The sequence below is a fragment of the Balaenoptera musculus genome, chromosome 4, assembly GCF_009873245.2.
Source record: "Balaenoptera musculus isolate JJ_BM4_2016_0621 chromosome 4, mBalMus1.pri.v3, whole genome shotgun sequence".
Classification (NCBI taxonomy): Eukaryota; Metazoa; Chordata; class Mammalia; order Artiodactyla; family Balaenopteridae; genus Balaenoptera; species Balaenoptera musculus.
The window spans coordinates 70,892,126-70,916,161 of record NC_045788.1 but is presented as its reverse complement, the minus strand read 5'-3'; the positions used below and the strand labels follow the sequence as shown (position 1 = coordinate 70,916,161).

Genomic DNA, 24,036 nt, shown 5'->3' with positions numbered 1-24,036 from the left:
GCGGCTGCTTCCCACTAGCTATCTGTTTTACATTTGGTAGTGTATATATGTCCATGCCAATCTCTCACTTCATCCCAGCTTACCCTTCCCTCTCCCCGTGTCCTCAAGTCCATTCTCTACATCTGCGTCTTTATTCCTGTCCTGCCCTAGGTTCTTCAGAACCATTTTGGATTGGAAGAATCAACATTGTGAAAATGACTATACTACCCAAAGCATTTTCAATATGTTCTTAAGTACATATCATATTTCTTTGGCCTGTTTAAAAATCAATATTTTCACTCCATAAATATTTTTCTAACTATGTGCCAGGCACTGAGCTGGAGAGACAGGTAGGAACTAACCAACCCCGGCTGCAAGGTGCTCACACCTGGTAGAAAGACAACACTCATCGCGCTTGAGAGGCACCCTAACAGAGGAGGAGAGCAGACACCTACCCCCTCAGGACCAGGACGCCCAATCACCTTTGTAGGGAAGACCACCGGTGGAGCAGCTTTGGGAAGGAAAATCACCCAGTTTGGTTTTAGACGTGCTCAATTAAGACATGCAAGACATGTCACGCATAGGCAGTTGCATATGTGAGTCTAAAGTTTGGGAGCTCTGAGCTGCAGATAACTCACTCAGGAGGCACAAGCACAGAAGGCAGATGTTCCTGGCACATCTGGTGGTGGGGAAGGGAAGAGAGCTCAGAACTGAGCTCTGTGTCTCCCTCCATTGTTGATCTTCCTTTTCACGTTTTCTTTATACTTCTTTTTTTTCGTGGATCTGAGGTTCTTCCTAGGAAGGACAATAACAATAATAATTGCCACTGCTGACATGTGCCAGATGCTTTATCTGCAGGACGTCTAATAATCACAGTAACTCTATGGTAGGTACTCCTATTCTCAGTTTACAGGTAAAAATACTCCCGTGCAGAGAGAATCAGTGCTTCGCCCCAATCACACCTGCAAGGACACAGAGTGAGAATTCCAGTCAAGATTCTCCAAAGCCCACGTCTTCCCACTGCATCATCCAATGAGCCAAGATATACAGAGACTGGGAACAGCTCCCCGCAGCTTCTCCAGCCCCACTGAGGGCCATCTCATAACACAGTGTGTCTCATAAGAATCTCCTAAGAAGGGACTTCCCTGGTGGCACAGTGGTTAAGAATCTGCCTGCCAATGCAGGGGACATGGGTTCGAGCCCTGGTCCGGGAAGGTCCCACGTGCCGTGGAGCAACTAAGCCCATGCAGCACAACTATTGAGCCTACGCCCTAGAGCCCGCGAGCCACAACTCCTGAGCCCGCATGCCACAACTACTGAAGCCTGCATGCCTAGAGCCTGTGCTCCGCAACAAGAGAGGCCACCGCAATGAGAAGCCCGCACGCTGCAACAAAGAGTAGCTGCCACTCGCCACAACTAGAGAAAGCCCGCATGCAGCAAAGAAGACCCAACACAGCCCGCCGGGGTAGCGGCCAAGCGGAGGGCCGTTGGGGGTGAGAGGGACTTCCCTGGTGGCGCAGTGGTTAAGAATCCGCCTGCCAATGCAGGGGACACGGGTTCGATCCCTGCAGAGCAACTAAGCCCGCGAGCCACAACGACTGAGCCCACGTGCCACAACTACTGAAGCCCGCGCGCCTAGATCCCTGCAGAGCAACTAAGCCCGCGAGCCACAACGACTGAGCCCACGTGCCACAACTACTGAAGCCCGCGCGCCTAGAGCCTGTGCTGTGCAACAAGAGAAGCCACTGCAATGAGAAGCCCGCGCACCGCAACGAAGAGTAGCCCCTGCTTGCTGCAACTAGAGAAAGCCCGCGCACAGCAACAAAGACCCAATACAGCCAAATAAAGAAAATAAATTAAAAAAATAAAATGTAACTACCAGAAAAAGAAAAAAAAAAAAAAAAAAAGACCCAACACAGCCAAAAAATAAATAAATAAAATAAATAAATTAAAAAAAGAAAAAAAGAATCTCCTAAGAAGCTTGTGCAAAGCAGTGTAGTTGACTAAATAATGGCCTCCAAAGATTTCAAGTCCTAATCTTTGGAACCTGTAAATGTTACCTTATGTGGAAAAAGGGTCTTTGCAGACGTGATTAAGTTAAAGAACTTGAGACAAGAAGATTATGGTGGATTATCTGCGTAGGCCACAAATGCAATCACAGTGTCTTTATAAGAGAAAGGCAGAGGGAGATTTAGCACACAGAAGAGGAGGAGGCAATGCAGCCACGGAGGCAGGAGGCAGAGACCGATCAGAGGGCTGCAGCCGTAAGGCAGGGAACGCGGGCAGCCACCAGAAGCTGGAAGAGGCAGAGCAAGAAGCAGCTTCTCCCCCAGAGCTGCCATGGAGAGGCGGCCCAGCCAACACCCTGATTTTGGTCCAGTGAAAACTGATTTCAGACTTTTGGCCTCCAGAACTGAGGGAATACGTTTTTGTTTCTTTAAACCACTGCATTTGTGGTGATTTGTTTCAGCAGCTCCAGGAAACTAATCCATGTAGATTCCAAGGACACGTGCCCAGGGAGTTGGATTTAGTAGGTCTGCTTTTTCACAGGCAGCCAGAGTGATTCTGATACCGACAATCTGTGGACCACACCGCCTCGACTGCTCAGGCAGGGGACCTGTAGGACTTAAACCCTTAAACTAGGGGTTTTTAGTCTGGGTCTATTCTGCTATGGAATCCATAGTTGAATTTCAAGAGTTCCATAAATTCCTTAAGATTATGTGAGAAACTGTGTGTGGGTGTGCACACAAGTTCATATTTTTCAGGGATGAGGTTTTCTTCAGATTCTCAGAGGAGTCACAGAAAAGGTGGAGAATTAACTACTAATTTAAGAAAGAGACGTTAATGTGTGTAAACCTGGTCCAAGGTGGGTGAGGAGAATTGGCCAAGCAGGGTTCTTAGTTCCCCGACCAGGGATAGAACCGGGGCCACGGCAGTGAAAGTGCAGAGTTCTAACCACTGGACCACCAGGGAATTCCCTGAAGCAACTTTTATTTTTTATTTTTTTTTCGGCCACACCATGCAGCTTGTGTGATCTCAGTTCCCCGACCAGGGATCGAACCCGTGCCCCCAGCATTGGAAGCACGAGGCCTTAACCACTGGACAGCCAGGGAAGTCCCCGCAACTTTTAAATTAGGCCCACCTCCCCAGGGTCTATGCTGAACCTGAGAGAGCAGGAAACCAGAACAAAGATTGAATCAAATTAAATAGTGGTATCTTCAAGTCAAAACAAAACTGAGAGCATAAGGCAACCTTAGGGCCTGGTGAGAGAGTGACACAAGACTGTGGGCTGTGTCCTCACTTCAGTGAGATAATTAGTGGAATAGATTATCTTTGGATAGATCTGCCTTTGGGAGCAGTAAGTAGACAGCATCACTAGAGGAACCCAGGATCTAGGCAGTCACCGGTCAGCACCCACAGGAGAGCAAGGCAGAGATGACCATTTGTAAGCACAGAGGACAAACACCGGAAGAGCCCGAAAAGAACCAGAAGGCAAAAATAAAGAAGAAAAAAAAAAAGATGAAGAAGAAAAAAAAAAAAGAATCAGAAGGCAGAGGTTTCAGACTAGGAGCATTTATTGTTTATACACTATGAGAAACTTGGGTTACATATATTTTTCCTTTTAATTTAACCCTTTAATCTTGTCTTAGTTGGCATGAATTTTATATCAATTCATCTTAATTATTTTACTATTTGAATTTTGGCCCCTTTTGTTTAATAACATATTTTAATTTTTTTAAAATTAATTAATTAATTAATTATTTTTATTTATGGCTGTGTTGGGTCTTCGTTTCTGTGCGAGGGCTTTCTCTAGTTGCGGCAAGTGGGGGCCACTCTTCATCGCGGTGCGCGGGCCTCTCACTGTCGCGGCCTCTCTTGTTGCGGAGCACAGGCTCCAGATGCGCAGGCTCAGCAATTGCGGCTCACGGGCCTAGTTGCTCCGAGGCACGTGGGATCTTCCCAGACCAGGGCTCGAACCCGTGTCCCCTGCACCGGCAGGCAGAGTCCCAACCACTCTGCCACCAGGGAAGCCCAACATATTTTAATTTTATCTTTATTTGCTTGATTGCCTGTTTAATATCTCTCTCTTTTCTACTGGACTGTAAATTCCACTGAGGTAGAAAAACATCTGTTTTTCTCGACAATGTGTCCCCCGCTCCTAGCACAATGCCTGACAGATAGTGTTTTATTTCTCCCGTGTGTGGTCATAACTTTTAAAAATGAATGAACCGGCTTCCCTGGTGGCGCAGTGGTTGAGAATCTGCCTGCCAATGCAGGGGACACAGGTTCGAGCCCTGGTCTGGGAAGATGCCACATGCCACGGAGCAACTGGGCCCGTGAGCCACAACTACTGAGCCTGCGCATCTGGAGCCTGTGCTCCACAACAAGAGAGGCCGCGACAGTGAGAGGCCCGCGCACCGCGATGAAGAGTGGCCCCTGCTCGCCGCAACTAGAGGAAGCCCTCGCACAGAAACGAAGACCCAACACAGCCAAAAATAATAATAATAATAAGTAAATAAATAAAAAAAATTAAAAAAAAAAAAAAAAAAAAAAAAAAAAGAATGAACCAATAAAATAGTGTAGCCACTTTGGAAAACAGTCCAGTAGTTCCTCGAAACTCGAAACACAGAGTTACCATGGGACCCAGCAATTCCACTCCTAGGTATGTGCCCAAGAGGACTGAAAACCTATGTCCACACAAAAACTTGTAGGCAAATGTTCACAGCAGCATTATTCATAACAGCCAAAAAGTGGAAACAACTCAAATGTCCATCAACTGATGAAAGGATAAAAAAATGTGGTACAACCATACAATGGATTATTTTTCAGCCATAAAAAAAGATAACATACGGATACATGCTACAACATGGATGACGCTTAAAAACATTATGCTAAGTGAAAGAAGTCAGTCACAAAATGGTCACTATTGGATGATTCCATTTATAAGGAATGTCCAGCATAGGCAGCTCCATAGAGACAGAGGTAGATGTGTGGTTGCCTAGGGCTGGGAGTGCTTGAGGGGGGCCGGAGAGTAACTGCTAGTGGGTACTAAGTTTTTTGGCAGGTAATGAAAATGTTCTAAAATTAGATAATGGTGGTGGTTGCACAACTCTGTGGATATATTAAAAACCACTGAATTGCACACTTTAAATGGGTGAATTTTATGATATATGAATGGGATCTCAGTAAAGCTATTTTTAAAAATAAAAAATAAGAAATGATATAGTCATGTCCTTTAAGAAAAGTTATTAAAATCAACAAGGAAAATTTTAAAACATAATAATAGTTTGTTTTCAAGAACAATAGCCCTGTGTACTTGAACTGATGGCAGTGTGGCTGGATGGGAGGGGACAGAATGCAAAAATCACGGGGCTCCCTGGCTGCGGGGGTCGCCGGGTAAGAGGACTTCGCCTCCAGAGCCCCGCTTGGGCAACGGAGCAGGGACACAGGGTGCAGCTCCAGCCTCAGAAAAGAGTGAGGGAGGATGCAGAGGGGCGCGTTTGATTCCTCCTTCTTGGCCTCCCACAGCACCCTTTGTATTGTGCCATTTTAACGATCTGGACCAAGCCCCACTCATCGCGGGATCCCCAGCGCCCAAGCAAGCTCCCCAGGCGCCAAGTATGTATTGTTTGACTCAGGAAATATGGTGGGTTAATGAACGGACGAGGTGCCTCACAGTGCGCCGGCAGGTCACTGTATTCCGCTCTGGCCGCCTGGTTTGGGGGTGCGTGACAGCGAAGGGGTCCGCGGGAGCCGTGCTGCCGCTGTCTGGGGGGCGGGCGGCGCAGCCTTTGTGCGGAGGCTGCTCCCGGCTTCCGCCGCTGGGGGGCGGCCTCCCGCCCGCCGACCCCCGACAATAGCGCGAGGGGTGGGGAGCCGCGCGTTCCCGGAAACTTTTCCCTCGAGTCTTGACCGCCGCCGCCCGCCTCCGGGAGCGCGGAGCTGGGCGCGCCCATCTCCGGCCGGCGGTCGGCGCGCTCGGCTGGGGCCGCTGCGAAGGAACAGACTCGGAGAAGGGGACGCGCGGGGAGGCAGCGCCCGGGGCGGCGCGCAGCGGGGGGAGGCTGCGCGCGGGTCCCCGGCCAGAGGGAGGCGCGGGCACCGGGCCAGGCGGAGCCGAGACAGCCATGGAGGAGGCGCCCAGCCCCGCTCCCGCGCTCTGGAACTGGGACTACCTGGACCATTGCTTCGCCCGCCACCGTGTCTGCATCTCCTTCGGCCTGTGGATCTGCGCCTTTTCCTGCTGGATCGCCGTCCATGCGCTGTAATGGGGACTGGGGCCGGGCGGCGCCGGGGCGGGGACCGGGGCGGCCGTGGGGGGCAATGGGGCGCTGCCCTCTGCTAACTCGCGCTTGCAAACCTAGAGGGAAGGGGGCAGAAAGGGAGGATGCAGGAGGCAGCACAATTGCAGGATCGAGAGGAACATTTTGCTGTAGACTGAAATCAGATTACTTCTTTCCGGATTCCACGCACAAGGAGGCTGGGCTGGGAGCCAGCAGGAGGAGGCTGGGTGGTGCAGTGGACGGGGCCGTGGACCGGAAGCAGCCAGTCCTGGGTTCTAGTGTCAGCCTTTCCCCGTTTACTGGCCGTGTGAGCTGGGCGAGCTATAAGATCCCTGGGGCTCGTTTTCCTCACGTAAATGGGGATGATAGCACATAGGACGGCTGGGAGGATCAAATAGTACTGGTAAAGCTCTTACTAAGTGCTCATTAAACAGCATTATTATTGCTCCAACACTGCCATCAACCCTTGGCGGAGGGCAAGGGCCTTGGACAAGTCTCTCAATGTTTCGGGCCTCAATTTACTGGCCCTCTTAGCTGAGAAGAGGGGAGGCTAGTACCCGACTCTGGCCACAGATTTTGCCCTGGTCTGTCCGACACCTGGAGTGGTTTGGCCAAGTGGTCCCCATAACCTGGGTTCTAAGGGTGAAGTCTGGCTAAAGATGGTCTCCAGATCTTCTGCCACCCTGTCCCAAGCTCTGGAGGATGGTGCCACCCACATATTCCCTGGCAGGGGAGAAGGACCACCCCTGAGGGAGGCTGGCACCAGCTCACCTTCGACAGTCAATCACGTTCCCCTCAGGCATTTGACGCTGGTGGAGAGATTCTGCAGCCCCACTGCCCAGTCCCTGGAATATGAATAAGAAGACACTTAGAACAGTGACTGAGGGCCTTGTGCTGCCTTAACTCACTGATCCCTGCCACAGCCCCATGGGGTAGGGACTGTCATTGACCCCGCTTAGATGAGAAGCCTGAGCTGCTGAGAGGTTAACTAACTTGCCTGAGTGAATGGGGAGAACCGAAATCCCAGAACCTACAGAAGGGGGCGGGCTTGTGAGGTAAACTACCCAGATGAGAGGATGGGAACTAACAAGGCACTTTTTGTGTATTATCTCACTTGTCCCTCACCGCCGCCCTCTGAAGCCAGTATTATTAGACGTCTTACCCTCCAGGAACTAAGGCGTGGAGAGGTTAAGGAGCTCCCTCGAGAATGCCCAGTGGCCAGGCTGAGAGCACAGCCTCTGCCTTTTCGCATTGCCTCAGCTGTGTGGGGACTGGGTCAGGGTCAGCCCGGGATCCGTGACCCCTGAGAGCTGGGGAAGTGGCCAAAGAGCCGCAGGGCACATGCAGAGCCGCCCCACATAAAGCAGAAGGCCTGCCATTAACTCGCCTTTCACCGTAGGCCTCAGTTTTCTCCTTTCTCAAATGGGAGGGTTGAAATGAATTATTTCTTTTTTTTTATAAATTTATTTATTTGTTTGTTTTATTTTTTTGGCTGTGTTGGGTCTTGGTTGCTGTGCGTGGACTTTCTCTGGTTGCGGTAAGCAGGGGCTACTCTTCGTTGCGGTGCGCGGGCTTCTCATGGCGGTGGCTTCTCTTGTTGCGGAGCATGGGCTCCAGGCGTGCAAGCCTCAGCAGTTGTGGCACGCGGGCTCAGTAGTTGTGGCTCGCTGGCTCTAGAGCGCTGGCTCAGTAGTTGTGGTGCACGGGCTTAGTTGCTCCGTGGCATGTGGGATCTTCCCAGGCCAGGGCTCGAACCCGTGTCCCCTGCATTGGCAGGCGGATTCTTAACCACTGCGCCACCAGGGAAGCCCTAAATGAATTATTTCTAATTTGGGTCCAACTCAGAGAGTCTCTAATGTAGGAGTCTTCACTCCTGGGCCTTGAAACAGTTTCAGGACCCAAATTAACAGTTGGTGTTCCCACCGTGAGCTTTGGGCTTCGGCTGGCCGGTCGGGGAATGTTTGGGAGCCCAATGGCCTTCTGTCCTCATTCATTAGTCCCAAGGGCTGACGCTCAGAACCAGCCAAATGGTCCTAATGATGTACAGTGAGTACCACACTGTGGTTAAAGGAAATGAAACCAGAGCTGCAATCATGCCTCAGTTTCTCCATAGAAATGGAGCAGGGAAACATCTAGAACAAAGTATTTCCAAGATCCTATCAATGATGCTGACAGAGAGACATCTGGCCCTTTCCAGTCTGTCCTGCCTTCCTGCGCTTGTTCCTGGGGGTGGAAAGCAGGCAGTAAGGGAGAGAAGCCAGCAGTGGGGCCCCTAGGGGGAGGTCAGCTCAAAGTGCCATCGCAACTTCGAGGAGTCTCCCCCAGTGTGTGAAGAACATGCACCCAAAATGAAATCAGTTTGGATGCAGCTGGCAGAAGCCAGGCCATTTCACTGCACAGATGGATTAGAAGGATTTCATTTTAATTTCAAAGAAGCGAGTTGCCTTTTTAATCCAGGCAATTAACTCTGCTCTGCAGTTAAACTGCAATGATTGGGTTACTTTTATAACCCTCCTGTTTCCTTTCAAAACGTAAAAGCTGACAGCTCATTTGTCAGCACTGAGTGGTGGGTCATGAACTTGAGGCAGCCGGATTTGTAGGAGGAATTTCTTTCCTCCTTCCATGAGGTCTGCCTCCTGCCATGGGCTTGTTGGTCAGAGGCTCGGAGGCTTTCCATCCTTTCTTTTCCCATCTGTAAACTAAGGTCAAAACCACCTGCTGAATATCGGGAAGAAAGTGATTCTGAAGGACATAAAGTCACAATTGCCCTCTTCAGACACCTGCTTTGGGAACCCAAACTCACATCTCTGTGTTCTGCCCACACGCCTGTCTGTCCCCGCAGCCTTCTCTATCTGAGATGTGGGAAGAAATCCGGACGGGACCAGTCGGCGCTGTGTGCTGCCTGCTGCCTCCTGACCAGCCTGTGTGACACCATCGGGGCGATTCTGGCCAAACAGCTCACCATCCAGGTGTGTTGGGCCCACAGGTGACAGTGGTTTCTGTCTTGTTCCTTCCCCATGCGAGGCAGTTTCACCTCAGGGCCTGTGCCCCTGCTGGTCTTCCTGCTCCTCCAATACCCACGTGGCTCACTGCTCACCTCCTTTAAGTCTTTGCTCAAATATCTCCTTCTCAATAAGGCCTCCCTGATAACCTGTTTAAAAGTGTGCCCTGCCTCTACCACAGGTGCTCCAGACCACCTCATCTTGCTCTATTTTTCCCTAATATACCATCGACTTTACTTATTCATTATGTTTATGGCTTACTGTATGTTAACCCCTACTAGGATGTCAGCTCCATAAAGGCAAAAATTTTTATTCGCTACCATATCCCCATCACTTAAAACAGCAGCTGAAGCATAGTAGATGTCCAATAAAAAGGGATTGTTGCTCTTACTGTTTTTAGAGCCCAGGGCCCAGCCGCAGCTCAGGCAGGGGTGTGTGACTCCTTTCCCAGGTGGTGATGTGGGCTTTGGAGCAAGTGAGAAGCAGTTTCAAGTTTTTCCAAAGTCTAGACCCTCAAACAAATCTGTGTAGAAGGGGCTTATCCCAAAACACATATCCCAAGGAGGACCTATGGGTCCCACTTCAGGGGGCTGGTCCTGGCCTTTTGCCATCCAGGTAGATGTGAAGGAGGGGAGCCTAGTGGTTGGACACAGATCTGGAGAGTTCTGGACCCTGCTGTGAGCAGCATTCTATCAGAAACAAATCACCTTTCATTCTGGGAGCCCATTCTCATTAGCTGATAGACTATAATGAGGCCTAGCTCAGGTCCAATAATAATAGCTGATATTTATTAAAGACTAAACTATATACTTGACATTAAGGGCTTTTCATATATTAACTCATTTAATCCTCAAATCGACCTATGACGTGGGTGCTCTCATTATCCCTGTTTTATACATGTGGAAACTGAGGCATAGAGAGGTTAAATAACCTTGCTAAAGTCACCCTCTAGTAAGTACAGAGTCAGGATTCAAATCCCAGAATGCGTGCTCTTAAGCACTAAGTACAGTGGACCCTTGAACAACATGGGTTTGAACTGTGTGTGTCCACTTATACGTGGAGTTTTTTCAATAAATACACACTACGCACTACAGGATCCACAGCTGGTTGAATCCATGGATGCAGAACCTCGGATACAGAGGGCTGACTGTAAAGTTATACTTGGAATTTCCACTGCAGAGGAGTCGGTGCCCCAACCCCTGAGTTGTTCAAGTGTCAACTATACTGTCAGTAGCTAGTGCATGTATGGGTGGGTGCATTTTACTTTCCTCCAGTCGCTGGTCTAAGCAACTTCCCATGTATCGGCCCATACAATCTACTTAACAATGAGGGAGGCACTGTTATTATCCCTGCTTTATAGATGAGGAAACCGAGGCCCAGGGAAGTTCAGTGGCTGGGCCATAGTTGCACAGCAGAGACTATGCTGTCCAGTGGCAAGTGGGGCGGGCTGAGTTCTTGTCCCATCTCTCTGATGGGCGTCTGCATAATGGGATGGTTACTTAAGCACCCCATCTCCTCGTTAGTCAAATGGAGGTGATAACCAACCTTTCCTGGGGTTGGAGGTGTCCCTGGAAGCCCTACATCAGTGGAACACATGTGGTAGAGGAGATCCAGAATGAGAGGTGCTACAGTTGCTGAAAGATGTTTGAACACCAAGACCCTCTTTCCTTTGCTTCCAGGTCTTCACTGGTGCCTACCTAGCAGCTGTTGACCTGGTGAACTTTGTGTCCATTCTCTTCCCAGTCTGCAGCTCCAAAGTCAAGTCCAATTCAGGTAAGCGTGCTGCCATCTGTTCCTGTCTTCATCCATCCACTCATTTCATCCATCAATGTGCTGAGTGCCTCTCCCTGTCACGCCCGAGCCTGGACCCTGCCAGGCACAGACGAATGGGCGAGCTCCCTGGCTTCACCCAGAGGGGGGAGTCAGGGGCCTAAAAGGTAGTTAGCGCTGCTAGTAAGGGGGTGTGGGCACACAATGGGCAACCAGAGGAGGGGAGGGGCTGCAGGTGTCAGAGAAGGATGTGACGTCGGAACTGGGGCCTCAAGGAGGGGCATTCCAGGTGAAAGAGCAGCATGGGCAGAGGTCAGGAAGGGGAGTGGACAGGGCTTTGGGGATGGACAGCGATACTCAGTGTGCAAGTCCAGGGGCTCCAAGCGAAGCACATGGGCTGCCTCAGGCCGAGCGGGGGCTGGAAGTGACTGAGATGGGACGAGTAGCCTTAAGCATGTGGGACTGGGACGTTCCTGAGAAGGGGCACCAGTGCGTCCCAAAAGGAAATGCTTGCATCAGGAAGTAATGTAAGATGCTCGAGGCTGCCCAGAGGAGGAATGTTCTTTTTGGAATTGTTCAGAGGAGGATCTGTCTTCTATTTCAAGGAGACTTTCAAAGACGATGCTTATCCTACTCACAGCTTTGGTGCCTTGGCACCAGTGTGCCCACTCATAGTACATTCACCAAGCTTGTGCCGGTTCCACTCTGTGCCGGGCTCCGTGCAGATTATAGAACTGGCCGGGCGCGGTGCCTGCCTTCAGCGGTCTCCAGTCTAGGACGGGCGACTCTGTGTGCATGCAGACGCGTATGATAAAGGATCACGTTGCCCTGCCTGGAAACATAAAACACTGTGGGGGAAGAGTGCCAGTCATGGGGGGGGGGGTGGGGGGATAAGGGGAAGGGGGGAAAACCCAACCACAGGCCCTTGAAGGGGGGTGAGGGGCTGGCCTGTGCAACAGTGTGGGAGCCCATCCTGGCCTCGGGTCTGGGTTCGACACCAGTTCTTCCCACGCAGCTGTCTGTCGAGTTCCAGATCCCGGGAGCCCTATGGGATCTTGGTGTCTGTTGCAGGTCGGGGCTCCCGGGAGAGAAAGAGGAGGCGGCAGCTCAGGGCCAGCATATTTGCCCTGGTCCTGCCGCTGAGCCTGGGCCCAGGCTGGGCTCTGTGGGCCGCTGTCCCGAAGGCTTCAGGCCCCATCCGAGGGCCACAGCGGAGGCTGCTGGGAAGCCTGGTACAGGTGAGGCCGAGCCTGCTCAGGGGGACCTGACAGCGGTGGGGTGGGGTGGGGGGGGTGGGGAATGCGGGCCCCTCCCCTCCTCCTAGTTCCAACAAATGCCCTGGGGGTGGGCATCAGGGTTAGGCCTTGTTGGGAAGAACCTCCTAAAAGCAGAAAAGGACGGGCCTGGGGAGCATGGGCATCTCCTCGGGGTGCTGAGTGTATCACTCTTCCCGCAGGACAACACTGAAATCCTCGGCTACCTGCTGGGCGGCATCGCAGCCTTGGGCTCCTGGGCTTCCCGGATCCCCCAGCTCTCCAGAATCGTGAGTCTGGGGCCGGGACTGTGGGTTCCAGCTGGTCTGGTCTCAGGGCATCTGGGAGTATCCTCCCAGCTCCAGGTCACCGGGGTGGAGAGGTGGTGTCTCCGTTCACATGCGCGTGTGGGTGTGTACGTGGGTGTGTGTGCATGTATACACGTGCGTACGGGCAGCGGACAGCCGCCCCCAGGCCTCGGGGGGTCCTGAGGCTCACAGGGAGAGGGCCCTGTGTTCTCTCCATTTCTCGTAGCAAGTGAAAAGCAGGCTCTCCGGAAGGAGCCCCTGAGTTTGGATGGGCAAGCACCCCACGAAGGAATGAGAAGATCTGAGGTTTTAGAGAACAGGATCATGCAGCTCCTGCGGTCTGTGTATTCGAGAGTGTCTTGTTGGCAGATATTTTCCAGGCATCTGGGATGAGGGAAGCCCTGTGATGGCCAGTCCCTTGGGGGAAACAGATGTGCCTTGAGATGCCCTGCTTGCCCTTGGGGAGCTCACAGTCTCCCCAAGGAAGACACAGAAATGGAAAGCAGGATGTTTGAATGCTCTAAGAAAGAATCAAATGTTTGGGGTTTTGGAAGAAAGAGAGAAGCCTCCTACATTATTCAAATGAGCGAGGGTGAAAACTGTTCACACTGCCAGGCACTGGGTGCTGGCGCGGCCCCAGGTTGGCAGCGAAGGCCAGGTGGGGTCTGAGGAGGCAGAGGCGAAGGGAAGGCGCCCAGGGCAGAGGCGAGTGTGCGGGAAAGGCCACCAAGGCGGGAGAGCGCCTGCCGAAGAGCCGCGTATCATGGACGCGCGAAGATGGCCGGGCCTGACACCGGAAATGTGACGGCCCATCGTTTAGTCTTGCCCAAGAGCACTGTGGTTTAATAGCAATCCCAGGAGAACAGGATTTGAGGAGGCGGGTGCTTAGTTGACCACTCGTGGGAGCTGCAGCCTGAAACCTCCCGGGGCACAGGGCCTCACCAGCAAAGATGCTGTCTCCAGGGCAAGGGAGGGGGGCATGGGGGGCACTGTGCTCAGTTCAGCCGCCGCTGGGACGGGCCTCCAGGGTGTGGTCAGGGCTGGGAAGCCGTGCCACATGAGGACCTCTGAAGGAACCGCTGCAGTGCCCTGACCACCTGTATTAGTTTCCTGCTGCTGCCATAACAAAGTATCCCAGACTCTGAACAACAGAAACGTACTGTCTTTAAGTCCTGGAGGCCAGAGGTCCGATACCGAAGTGCCAGCAGGGCCACACTCTTTCTGAAGGCCCTAGAGAGGAATCTGTTCCAGGCCTTTCTCTAAGCTTCTGGTAGTTCCTTGGCTGGTGGCAGCACAACCCCAGGACATGTGTGGAGTTCTCCGTGTGTGTGTGTGTGTGTGTCGTCACATGGCTTCCCTCCATACGTTTCTGTGTCTGACTTTCCCCTTTTCACAAGGACACAGTCATCTTGGATTAGAGTCCACCGTAATAAACCTCAGCTTACCTTGATCATCTGCAAAAACCCTATTTCCAGATAAGGCCACATTCACTACCTCTGGCGGTTGGGACTCCCAACATCTTTTTGGGGGGACACAATTCAACCCATAACACCATCCCACCTAAAATAGCCCCAGGCCAGCCCCACCTCTGTGTCCCTCCCTCTGCTTCATTTTCTTCATTGCATTTATCACAGCCTGAATTAGCTCCTTTAGTTATTTACCAAGTTGCTGCTGGTCCCCCCGCAGAGCATCAGCCCTGTGAGAACAGTGACCTTGTCTGTTTTATTTCTCACTGTGTTCCACGTGCTTGGGGTCTGCCCAGGGTATGTTCCAGCAGACACTTCTTAATGAGTCACTGCATTTGGCCTAGAGAAAAGGAAGCTCATGGATACAGGAAACAGAGGGCTGTCTTGGGGCAGAAAGAGCAGCCTTGTTCTTCTCAGTCTCGGAGAACAGGACCAAGACCAGAATCAATAACCAAGAGGTTACTGGGAGGGCCGCTTCCCATTCGGTGAAAGGAGGAATTCCATGGGTTAGACACTTTGCCCAGTGCCTGGCATGTTGAGAACAATTGGTATTGTTATTCCTGCTTTAGGAGGTAGTGAGCTCCTCATCACTAGAGGCATTCAAGCCTGATGGCCCCTTGGCAAGAAGATAGAGGGAGATTGCAAGGGGACTGAGCTGGGCAATCTCGGAGGGGCTGCCAGCCCTGAGTGTCTCTGGTCCCATGAATAACCCAGAGCCAGGGTTCCCTCATTAGGGAGAAAGCCAGCAGGGTTGCAGTGCTATGGGAAGCCAAGCCAGCCTGGACTTGGACCCTGGATCCCCCAGAAGCCGCTTCTAATTTAACCCTGGAGGGGGTGCTGAGGAGCAGCCTGGCTGGGTGGCTTTGGTGGGAAAAGATCCCATTTTTCCAGGAGCAAGTCCTTGAACAGGACAAAGGGTGTGAAACACGCACTGATCAGTAAAGCGTTGTGCTGACAACGCCGGGAATCACTGCTGCTGTAAGAGTGTCTGAGGCACAGCCCGCTTCCAGTCCCCAGCGCGGATTTGCCGGGAAGCCACCAGGCAGGTCGTCCTCCCAGCCGTCTGTCCTGACCTGCTAGACAGGCCTGTGTGTGCTGGAGAAATTCATACCACATCTCGAGTCACCAAGCCAGTTCCAGTCTTCAAGCAGTGATGCTTGGAGCACTGCTGTGAGTTCAGCGCCGCAGGCGGAGCCCTCTAGACCCTAGCACCGACCCTGAGAAGAGCTTGAGTTCGGAGTCAGTGGGCGCTGGGCATGGGTTGGCACTGGAGTGAGAGCGGAGGGCCCCCCCAGCTTGGCCTCATCCAGCTCAGGGCCCAGCCCGGCTCTGCAAGCTGCCTTCCCCTCTGGCCATCAATGTCCTCTGTAAAGTGGGGGTGGGTGGGCTGGAGGACCCCAAAGTCTTCCCGCCATAGCAGTGCTGCCTGGGCCGTGTGAGGTGGGACGGGCTGATGGGAAGGGGTGACACTCCACCCGCAGCCTCTGGGGCCAGTGGGCCAGGGGCCACCGTCCCCAGCTGCGTGCCGTCTGCTTAGGGGGTGGCGGGCCAGGAACAGGGAGGCCCGGGAACAAAACTAGAAGAGATGCAGAGGGAGATGTAACACTCCTGAGGAATCTTTTTCTTTTTCTTCCCCTTTCCTTGGCCGCGCTGCGCGGCTTGTGGGAAACTAGTTCCCCAACCAGGGATTGAACCCAGGCCCTTGGCATTGAAAGCGTGGAGACCCAACCACTGGACCGCCGGGGAATTCCCAGGAATCTTTTTTTTCTTTTCTTTTTTTAAAATTTATTTTTGGCTATGTTGGGTCTTCATTGCTGTGCGTGGGCTTTCTCTAGTTGGGGCAAGCGGGGGCTACTCTGCGTTGCTGTGGGTGGGCTTCTCATTGCGGTGGGTGGCTTCTCTTGTTGCGGAGCACGGGCTCTAGGCACACGAGCTTCAGTAGTTGTGGCTCGTCGGCTCTAGAGGGCAGGCTCAGTAGTTGTGGCGCATGGGCTTAGTTGTTCCGTGGCATGTGGGATCTTCCCGGACCAGGGCTCAAACCCATATCCCCTGCATTGGCAGGCGGATTCTCAACCACTGCGCCACCAGGGAAGTCCCAGGAATCTTTTTGAGGGTTAAAATTAAAATGGAGAAAATCGGCTAAAACATGCTTTTTCTCTTGAATTTTTTCCATTCCTTAACCAAGGCCTGTATGTCATCTAATGAGCAAATTAAGTTATATATATATATATATATATAAAATATATAATTTATATTTATGTATTAATTTAAATACCTATGTAATTGTATATAATTGGAAATACATAATATTTGTATATATACTTAATGTGTATATAAAGTGACTTTATACCTGTAAAGGATACTTACATATAAATATTGCTTGTTTCCTTTTTTAAAAACCAGTATTTCCATTGCTCATTCTCCAGAAATATCCCCTTGGCTTCAAAATTTCCAGAATGTTATCTCTAATTTTCCTGACTTTCCCATCTCGCCTGGTTCAGAGTTGGTGGCCCTGAGACAAGAAGGGTGGGCCCTTGGCTCTCCATAATTCAGTCTCCGTCCTGCTCTCCTCGCTGACATTCACGAGCCCCTGCCCAGTGCTGGGTTTCAGGGCACCGAGATGGTGAGGACCTCACCCTGCTCTCAGGAGCCCTCTGTCTGTTGGACCGACAGATGTGTAAGGAGCTAAGTCATGATCAGGGTGAAAGGCACTCCAATAGAGGGATACGTCAGAGGTGTGAGGGACCCTGAAGAGGGAATAACTTGCTCCCCTTAGGGTGGAGGTGTCAAGGGATGGTTTCCCAGAGTTGGGTTTAAGCCAGGTTCTGAGGGATGAATAGGAGTTCACCAGACAAAGGAAACAGCTTTCCTTTTTTTGGCCACGCCACGTGGCTTGCGGGATCTTAGTTCACCAACCAGGGATCGAATCCATGCCCTCTGCAGTGGAAGCGAGGGGCTCTAACCACTGGACTGCCAGGGAATTCCTGGAAGCAGCTTGAAGCCCAACAGAAGTGGCACCTCTGGGGACTGGCCATGGGCAGAGGGCTTGCCCTCCAACCTCTTACATCACCAGGGGCCTGGGTCTCAGAATCAGCTTTAAGGGAGCTGACAGAGGTGGCAGTGTTCCTCCCAGCCCAGCCCCCTTCTCTCTCTGCCCAGTGCTGGGGTAGGACATTTCCCTCCATCTACCTGTGGACCCGGCTCCTGTCGGCCCTGGCTGGCCTCCTCTACGCCTCGGCCATCGTGGCCCATGACCGGCGGCCTGAATACCTGCTACGGGCCACACCCTGGTTCCTGACCTCCCTCGGCCGTGCAGCGCTGGACCTCGCCGTATCCACCCCAGGCCAGGGGGCTTGGCTGCTGTGTCTCATCTGCCCTCCTACCCTCTTGCTAGAAAGAATTCTTTCCCAGTAGCCAGGGTGGTGGTTTGAATCCTGGGGGAAGCACACACAATTGCAACGTGCAGTTTTGTGCTTTGTGTCCTTTTTTTATTTTAATTATTTATTCATTTATTTGGTTGCACCGGGTCTTAGTTGCGGCAGGCTGGCTCCTTAGTTGCAGCTCGCTGGCTTCTTAGTTGTGGCATGCGTGTGGGATCTAGTTCCCTGACCAGGGATCGAACCTGGGCGCCCTGCATTGGGAGTGCACAGTCTTACCCACTGCGCCACCAGGGAAGTCCCTCCTCCTTTTTTTTTTTTTTTTTTTTTTTTTCTTTTTTAAATAAGAAGAAATATCTCTTGACTGGAGCTTTGTGAAACAGCAGAGGGGAGTATGAAGCTTCCTGGCCTTGGGATCACAGAAGAGCCAGGCTCCTGTCTCGGTGCTGCTCCCCACCTGGATTGGTCCCCGCCCTCTGTGAACCTGTTTTCCTCACCTTTGCCTTGTCTTTCTCACAGGCTGGGAAGGGCTTTACGACCTGCCCTGCACGGGTGATCATCTTCTTTCTGTCCTCTTCGGTGCTGGAGCCTGGGGTGGGGAAGCAGAGAGAAAAGCTGTCAGTGATCGCTGACCCCCTTTCTGATCCCCAAGGGGGTGTTGCCTGATGTGCTGACACACCAGTGACCTTGGTGTGAGGGCCTCAAGGGCAAGCTAAGCTCAGACAGTGGCGAGTGGAGATGCTGGGTGGGGTCGGGGGAGGGGTGGAAAACCTGTGGATTTAGCATAAATAGTTCAGAAATGGATTTTATCACGTACTATTTGAGTCTGCGAGGGCTGCTGTAACACATTACCACAAACTTGATGGCTTAAACCACAGGAATTTATTCTCTCAGATTTGGAAGCCAGAAGTCCGAAATCCAGGCAGAGCCATACTCTCTCCAGAGGTTCTAGGGGAGAATCTTTCCCTGACTCTTCCAACTTCTGGTGGCTCCTGGGGTTCTTTGGCTCCTGGCAGCATAATTTTTTTAAATTTTTTAACATCTTTATTGGAGTATAATTGCTTTACAATGGTGTGTTAGTTTCTGCTTTATAACAAAGTGAATCAGCTATACATATACATATACCCCCATATCCCCTCCCTCTTGCGTCTCCCTCCCTCCCACCCTCCCTATCCCACCCCTCTAGGTGGACACAAAGCATGAAGCTGATCTCCATATGCTATGCGGCTGCTTCCCACTAGCTATCTATTTTACATTTGGTAGTGTATATATGTCCATGCCACTCTCTCACTTTGTCCCAGCTTACCCTTCCCCCGCCCCGTGTCCTCAAGTCCATTCTCTACGTCTACATCTTTATTCCTGTCCTGCCCCTAGGTTCGTCAGAACAATTTTTTTTTTTTTAGATTCCATATATTTGTGTTAGCATACAGTATTTGTTTTTCTCTTTCTGACTTACTTCACGCTGTATGACAGTCTCTAGGTCGATCCATCTCACTACAAATAACTCAATTTTGTTTCTTTTTATGGCTGAGTAATATTCCATTGTATATATATGTGCCACATCTTCTTTATCCATTCATCTGTTGATGGACACTTAGGTTGCTTCCATGTCCTGGCTATTGTAAATAGAGCTGCAATGAACATTGTGGTACATGACTCTTTTTGAATTATGGTTTTCTCAGGGTATTTGCCCAGTAGTGGGATTGCTGGGTCGTATGGTAGTTCTATTTTTAGTTTTTTAAGGACCTTCCATACTGTTCTCCATAGTGGCTGTATCAATTTACATTCCCACCAACAGTGCAAGAGGGTTCCCTTTTCTCCACACCCTCTTCAGCATTTATTGTTTGTAGATTTTTTGATGATGGCCATTCTGACCGGTGTGAGGTGATACCTCACTGTGGTTTTGATTTGCATTTCTCTAATGATTAGTGATGTTGAGCATCCTTTCATGTGTTTGTTGGCCATCTGTATGTCTTCTTTGGAGAAATGTCTATTTAGGTCTTCTGTCCATTTCGGGATTGGGTTGTTTGTTTTCTGATATTGAGCTGGCAGCATAATTTTAATTTCTGCCTCCATCTTCACCTGGCCTTTTTCCCTTTGTGTGTCTCTGCATTACTTCTCTTCTTCCTGTGAGGTTCCTGCCACAGGACTTACCTTATCCACCCTAATCCATTGCCACCTCATCTTAACAAATTATATCAGCAAAGACCCTGTTTCCAAATAAGATCACATTCTGAGGTTCCGAGTGGATATGAATTTTGGGAGGACACTATTCAACCCACTACGTGTACTGTTCCTGTAAGCCAGGGAAAATGGTTTTCAAAATCCTTTTGTGTAACAAGTATCTACTAAGTGCTTGTTAGAGGCGTTGTCTGGCTGGGTGCTGGGCCCTCAGGGGGACAGGAGCTAGGGAGTGTCGGACCTGGCTCTGTCCTCCGGTGAGCTGGGTCTGTTTTGGGGCCGACCCGGCAGGATGATCCCGGGGAGGGAAGGAACCAGCCCAGGGTGGAGCCCTCAGGGTGCAGAGGTGAAGGCAGCACCAGTGGCTGAAGGTCTCCGCCTCCGTGGACCTTAACTTCACTTCTCAGATCATTTTCCTTTCCTGGGTGATGAAGAGCAAGATGAGGCATGCCTTGGGATTTGCCTCTGAAGCCAGAGAGAACGCCGACACCCAAGCCCTTTTGACCTGTGCAGAGAAGGAGGAAGAAAACCAGGAGGCAAGGACCGAGGCAAGGTCTCACAGCTGGACGGGGGCCTCCCCGGTGTTTGTGCACAGCATGGGCAGAGGCAGCGAGCCTCACCGGGGCCGGGCCTGGGAATCCTGGGGGTCCCCACGAGCTTGGCCAGTTGGTCACTTTCAAAAACTACTGTTACGTGCCATGCTGAGTGCCCTGAATAAATAGGATCCTCTGTTTTCCCAAGTACAAAATGTTTTTTTTTTAAGTTTGCTATTATGCTATTTGGTAATTTACATATATATATTTAAGTTCACATGCTATATAAATTAATACGTTAGTTTAGAAGTAATGTGCTTTTTGCCCTCATTTCGTAAGAACTTAAGTTCCCACTTTTGCATGCATCTGACATCCACAGTATCGCCACCGCTAACACAGCTTTTTTTTAAAAAGTTGGTAGTACTAAAAAGCTGATTTTTAAAAGTGCTGTTTACAAATAACATCCACCCTTTACAATTATGTCATACCAGTAAATGTGTCTGTCTCTGTCTTTTGCTGATTTAATCAGGTGACCCCTCTAAGTAAGCAGAACTATGCTAACTGAGGCAATTTTTCTTTGTCAGAAGTCCTTGGTTGCAAATAATTGAGAAAGTGCCTCATAATAATAAGAGAGCTCGTAAAGAGTTGAACATAAAGCAGCTCCCTCTTTTCTAAGATCATTTTTTGAGGAAAAAAAAATCTCGCCTACTACCTGGGTTCCTCACTACCCTCATTTCTTTCAGAGTAGAAATGAGGCTTCGTGTGAGTGAACCGGGTCCACTGCTCCGAATTTTCTAGGTTTAACAGTGTAATCTGACTGAGTTAATGAAGTAGAAGATAGTGTGGGTATGACCAAGGTAAAAGGGGATATACAGGTGCTTAGACCAAAGATCCAAGTTCCCAAGAAGGCTCTAGTGGGAAGTTATTTTCATTCCATTCTAGAAACTGTTACAAAATTATATCCCAATGGGGAGCTAAGGTATTTAAAGAGGGCCCGGTGTGTTTAGTATTTTGAAGAGAGGAAGTGGAGCCTTTGTAATCTCTTCAGCAGTCTTTCCATCAGTGGTTCTCAAAGTGTGGTCCCCAGACCAGCACTGCCTGGAAACTTGTTAGAAATGCAAATTCTAGGGCTCCACCCAGCTCTACCAAATCCAAAACTCGGGGTGTTTTTATAAGTCCTCTGGGTGCTTCTGGTACGCAGTAAAGTTCAAGAACCACTGCTTTACAAAAGCATTTATTTAGCACCCACTCCAGTGATTCCCAAACTTTGCCATACTTTAGAATTATCTGGGGGGCTTTTAAACTCTGTAAGTCACATCCATACCAATTAAATCAAAATGTCTGGTGTGGGGCGGGGTTGGGGGGTGAGAGCTAAACTTCAGTTGTTTGGTTTTTTAAGAAGCCCAGGTGATTCCACTGTGTAGCAAAGTTTGGGACCCACCCACCTACTGTGACCTCAAAGAGACAGATAAGATACATCTTACAGGAAGCAGAAAGTGAGATGTGCCATAAAAGAATAGAAAACAAATACTGTAGGGGTTCTTTTGAAGAAACTGGGATCCTATTTTTAGAAAAGGTCTCCTGACTTTAAGAATCCCCCTTTCTGTCTCCCCATCCCCGCTTGAAAGAATTCGGACTGGGTGCCTCTCACCACGCTACCGTACTGCAAGCCCCTCAAGAGGATGGCAGCCGTCAGCCGCTACCTGGAGCTGACCATCGAGCCTGTGCAGCAGGTAAGTGGCTGTGGGCCACAGCCGGGTGTCCAGAAGGGTGGGAGTTAGTCCTGGAAGGCTTCCTGGAGGAAGTGACACTTTAGCTGCAGGAGGGGCGGAATGAGGCAGGAAAGCCTGTAAAAAGAGGAAGGAACTCTCGGAGGCCTTGGTGGGGGGCGGGTGGTGGCGGTCAGATGAAGGGGAGTTCGGAGATGAAAGGGTGGAGGCGAGGTAAGGGTGAGATCGTCACACTGCGGAAGCTGACTATCATCAGAGGGTGACGGGAGTCCAGGAGGCTTCAGGACTGGAGACTCAGGGTCAGACGTGCATTTTAGAGCCGTCACTCAGGCAGTGTTGGGGGGCAGACTAGGGAGTGGAGACTAAAAGCAAGGGGGTCAGCGAGGGACAGTTGTAAGTCCAGGAAAGACATGGTGTGGCCTGAACCAAGGCTGCAGCCGATGGAGAAGCAGAGCTGCAGTGGAGTCGGCGGGTAGAGCAGTGGGGGCAGTGAGGATGTGGTGGTGAGGAGGACCGCGAGCTCCAGGTGACTCCCAGGGTTCTGGCCTGCACGTGGGGGCCTTCAGGAGGAAGAGGGGTGGAGGGAAAGAGGCGACAAGAAGCCCACTCCATGTCCCACACCCCACTAAGTCGTTCCTGTCGAGGCTACAGCGACCTCCCAGTTGCTAAATCCCGGGGTCATTTCTGTCCTAGTTGAGGTTCAACTCGTTTGGCCACCTGCTTCTGATTTCTGGGCCCCTCCCTGTTCTGGTTTTTCCGCCACCCTCACCTCTGCGGGCTCCTCCTGGTGAGCTGACTTCAAGGTTGCAGTACCCCAGCTCCACCTCAGGAGGGCTCCCTTCTCTGGGTACACTCTTCCAGTCCCATAGCCCTACCTGCCAGCTCTGGCGGATTTCCCTGGCCTGTGTCTCCATCCTTTTCCTCTCCTTCAGTTCCAGTCTTGGCTGCCCCACTACCTCTTCATCCTCCCTCTTCATCGTCACCATGTGGCATCTCACACGTGCCACGTCCAATACGGAATTCTGGATTTCCATGTCCAGACCGGCTCCTCTCCCCACCTTCCTCATGTCAGTAAGCGACACCACTGTCCGTGCAGTGGGTCAAACTCAGATTCCTCTCTTTCCCTCACTATACGCCCGTGCCCATATCACCCATTTGTGAGTCTTGCAAATACTTCTTTTAAAGTAGATCCAACCTAGAGATTATCATACTGAGGGAAGTGAGACAGAGAAAGGCAAATATCATATGATATCACATATATGTGGAATCTAAAAAATATTACCCCAAAAAATTACAAATGAACTTATTTACAAAGCAGAAACAGACTCACAGACATAGAAAAAAAACTTATGGTTACCAAAGTAGAAGGGTAGGGGGAGGGATAAATTGGAAGTATGGGATTAACAGATGCACACAACCATATATAAAATAGATAAACGACAAGGTTTTACTGAATTGCACAGGGAACTATATTCAATATCTTGTAATAAGCTGTAGTAGAAAAGAACTGGAAAAAAAGAATATAGGTATATTCATATAAATATGTAGAAATGAATCGCTTTGCTGTACACCTGAAACTAACACAATATTTTAAATCAACTTTACTTCAATAAAGAAAGAAAAAACCAGTAGATCCAGGAGCCGCCTAACTGGTTTTCCTCTCACTGCTATTCTTGTCCCACCCCCTCCATTTACAACCAGTAACCAGAAGGGTCTCTTAGAAATGTAAATGACATCTTGTTCCTCTTTGGTTTAAAAGACTCCTCTGGCTTCCCATTTCACGCAGAATAAAATCTAATCTCCTGACACAGCCCCTCGCTTTCCCCCTCCCTCACTGCCTCCTATTCTCCCCTCTTCACTTCTCTCTGGCTGCACAGAATTTCTCTCCGTTCCTCTGCCTACATGTTCTTTCTCCTGATTTATTGCATGAATGCTTCTTTCCTGTCTTTCCAATTTCAGTAAAAATGCCACCTTCTCCTTCCCCCACCACTCATTCAAAAGTTGCTTCCACCCCTCTGCTGTTTATTTTATTACCTTTTGAAATGCTCTGCAAAGCACTTATCGTGATCTTTTACTTTTGTTTGTTTTCTGTTTCCTGCTGGGATATAAACTTTGTCTCCTTCTGTCTTGTTTGCCAAAACCCTGGTGCGTCA

At 50.5% G+C, this 24,036-nt stretch overlaps 1 protein-coding gene across 7 annotated transcripts in view; it reads left to right on the top strand.

Annotated features, from left to right (window-relative positions):
• Positions 1–5,865: 5,865 nt before the first annotated feature.
• The window catches only part of TMEM44 (transmembrane protein 44), a 33,979-nt gene continuing 15,808 nt past the window's right edge, over positions 5,866–24,036 (top strand). The window contains exons 1-8 of one of the 7 annotated variants that reach the window (XM_036851788.1): positions 5,866–6,244; positions 9,106–9,232; positions 10,945–11,038; positions 12,107–12,273; positions 12,492–12,578; positions 17,222–17,392; positions 20,028–20,168; positions 21,782–21,882. In XM_036851788.1, the coding sequence (XP_036707683.1) occupies positions 6,108–6,244; positions 9,106–9,232; positions 10,945–11,038; positions 12,107–12,273; positions 12,492–12,578; positions 17,222–17,392; positions 20,028–20,168; positions 21,782–21,882 (1,025 nt within the window). In that variant the 5' untranslated portion in view covers positions 5,866–6,107. Of the gene's footprint in view, positions 6,245–9,105; positions 9,233–10,944; positions 11,039–12,106; positions 12,274–12,491; positions 12,579–17,221; positions 17,393–20,027; positions 20,169–21,781; positions 21,887–24,036 lie in introns of all 7 variants that reach the window. The other 6 variants (XM_036851786.1, XM_036851783.1, XM_036851782.1 and 3 more) reach the window with 6 other exon arrangements.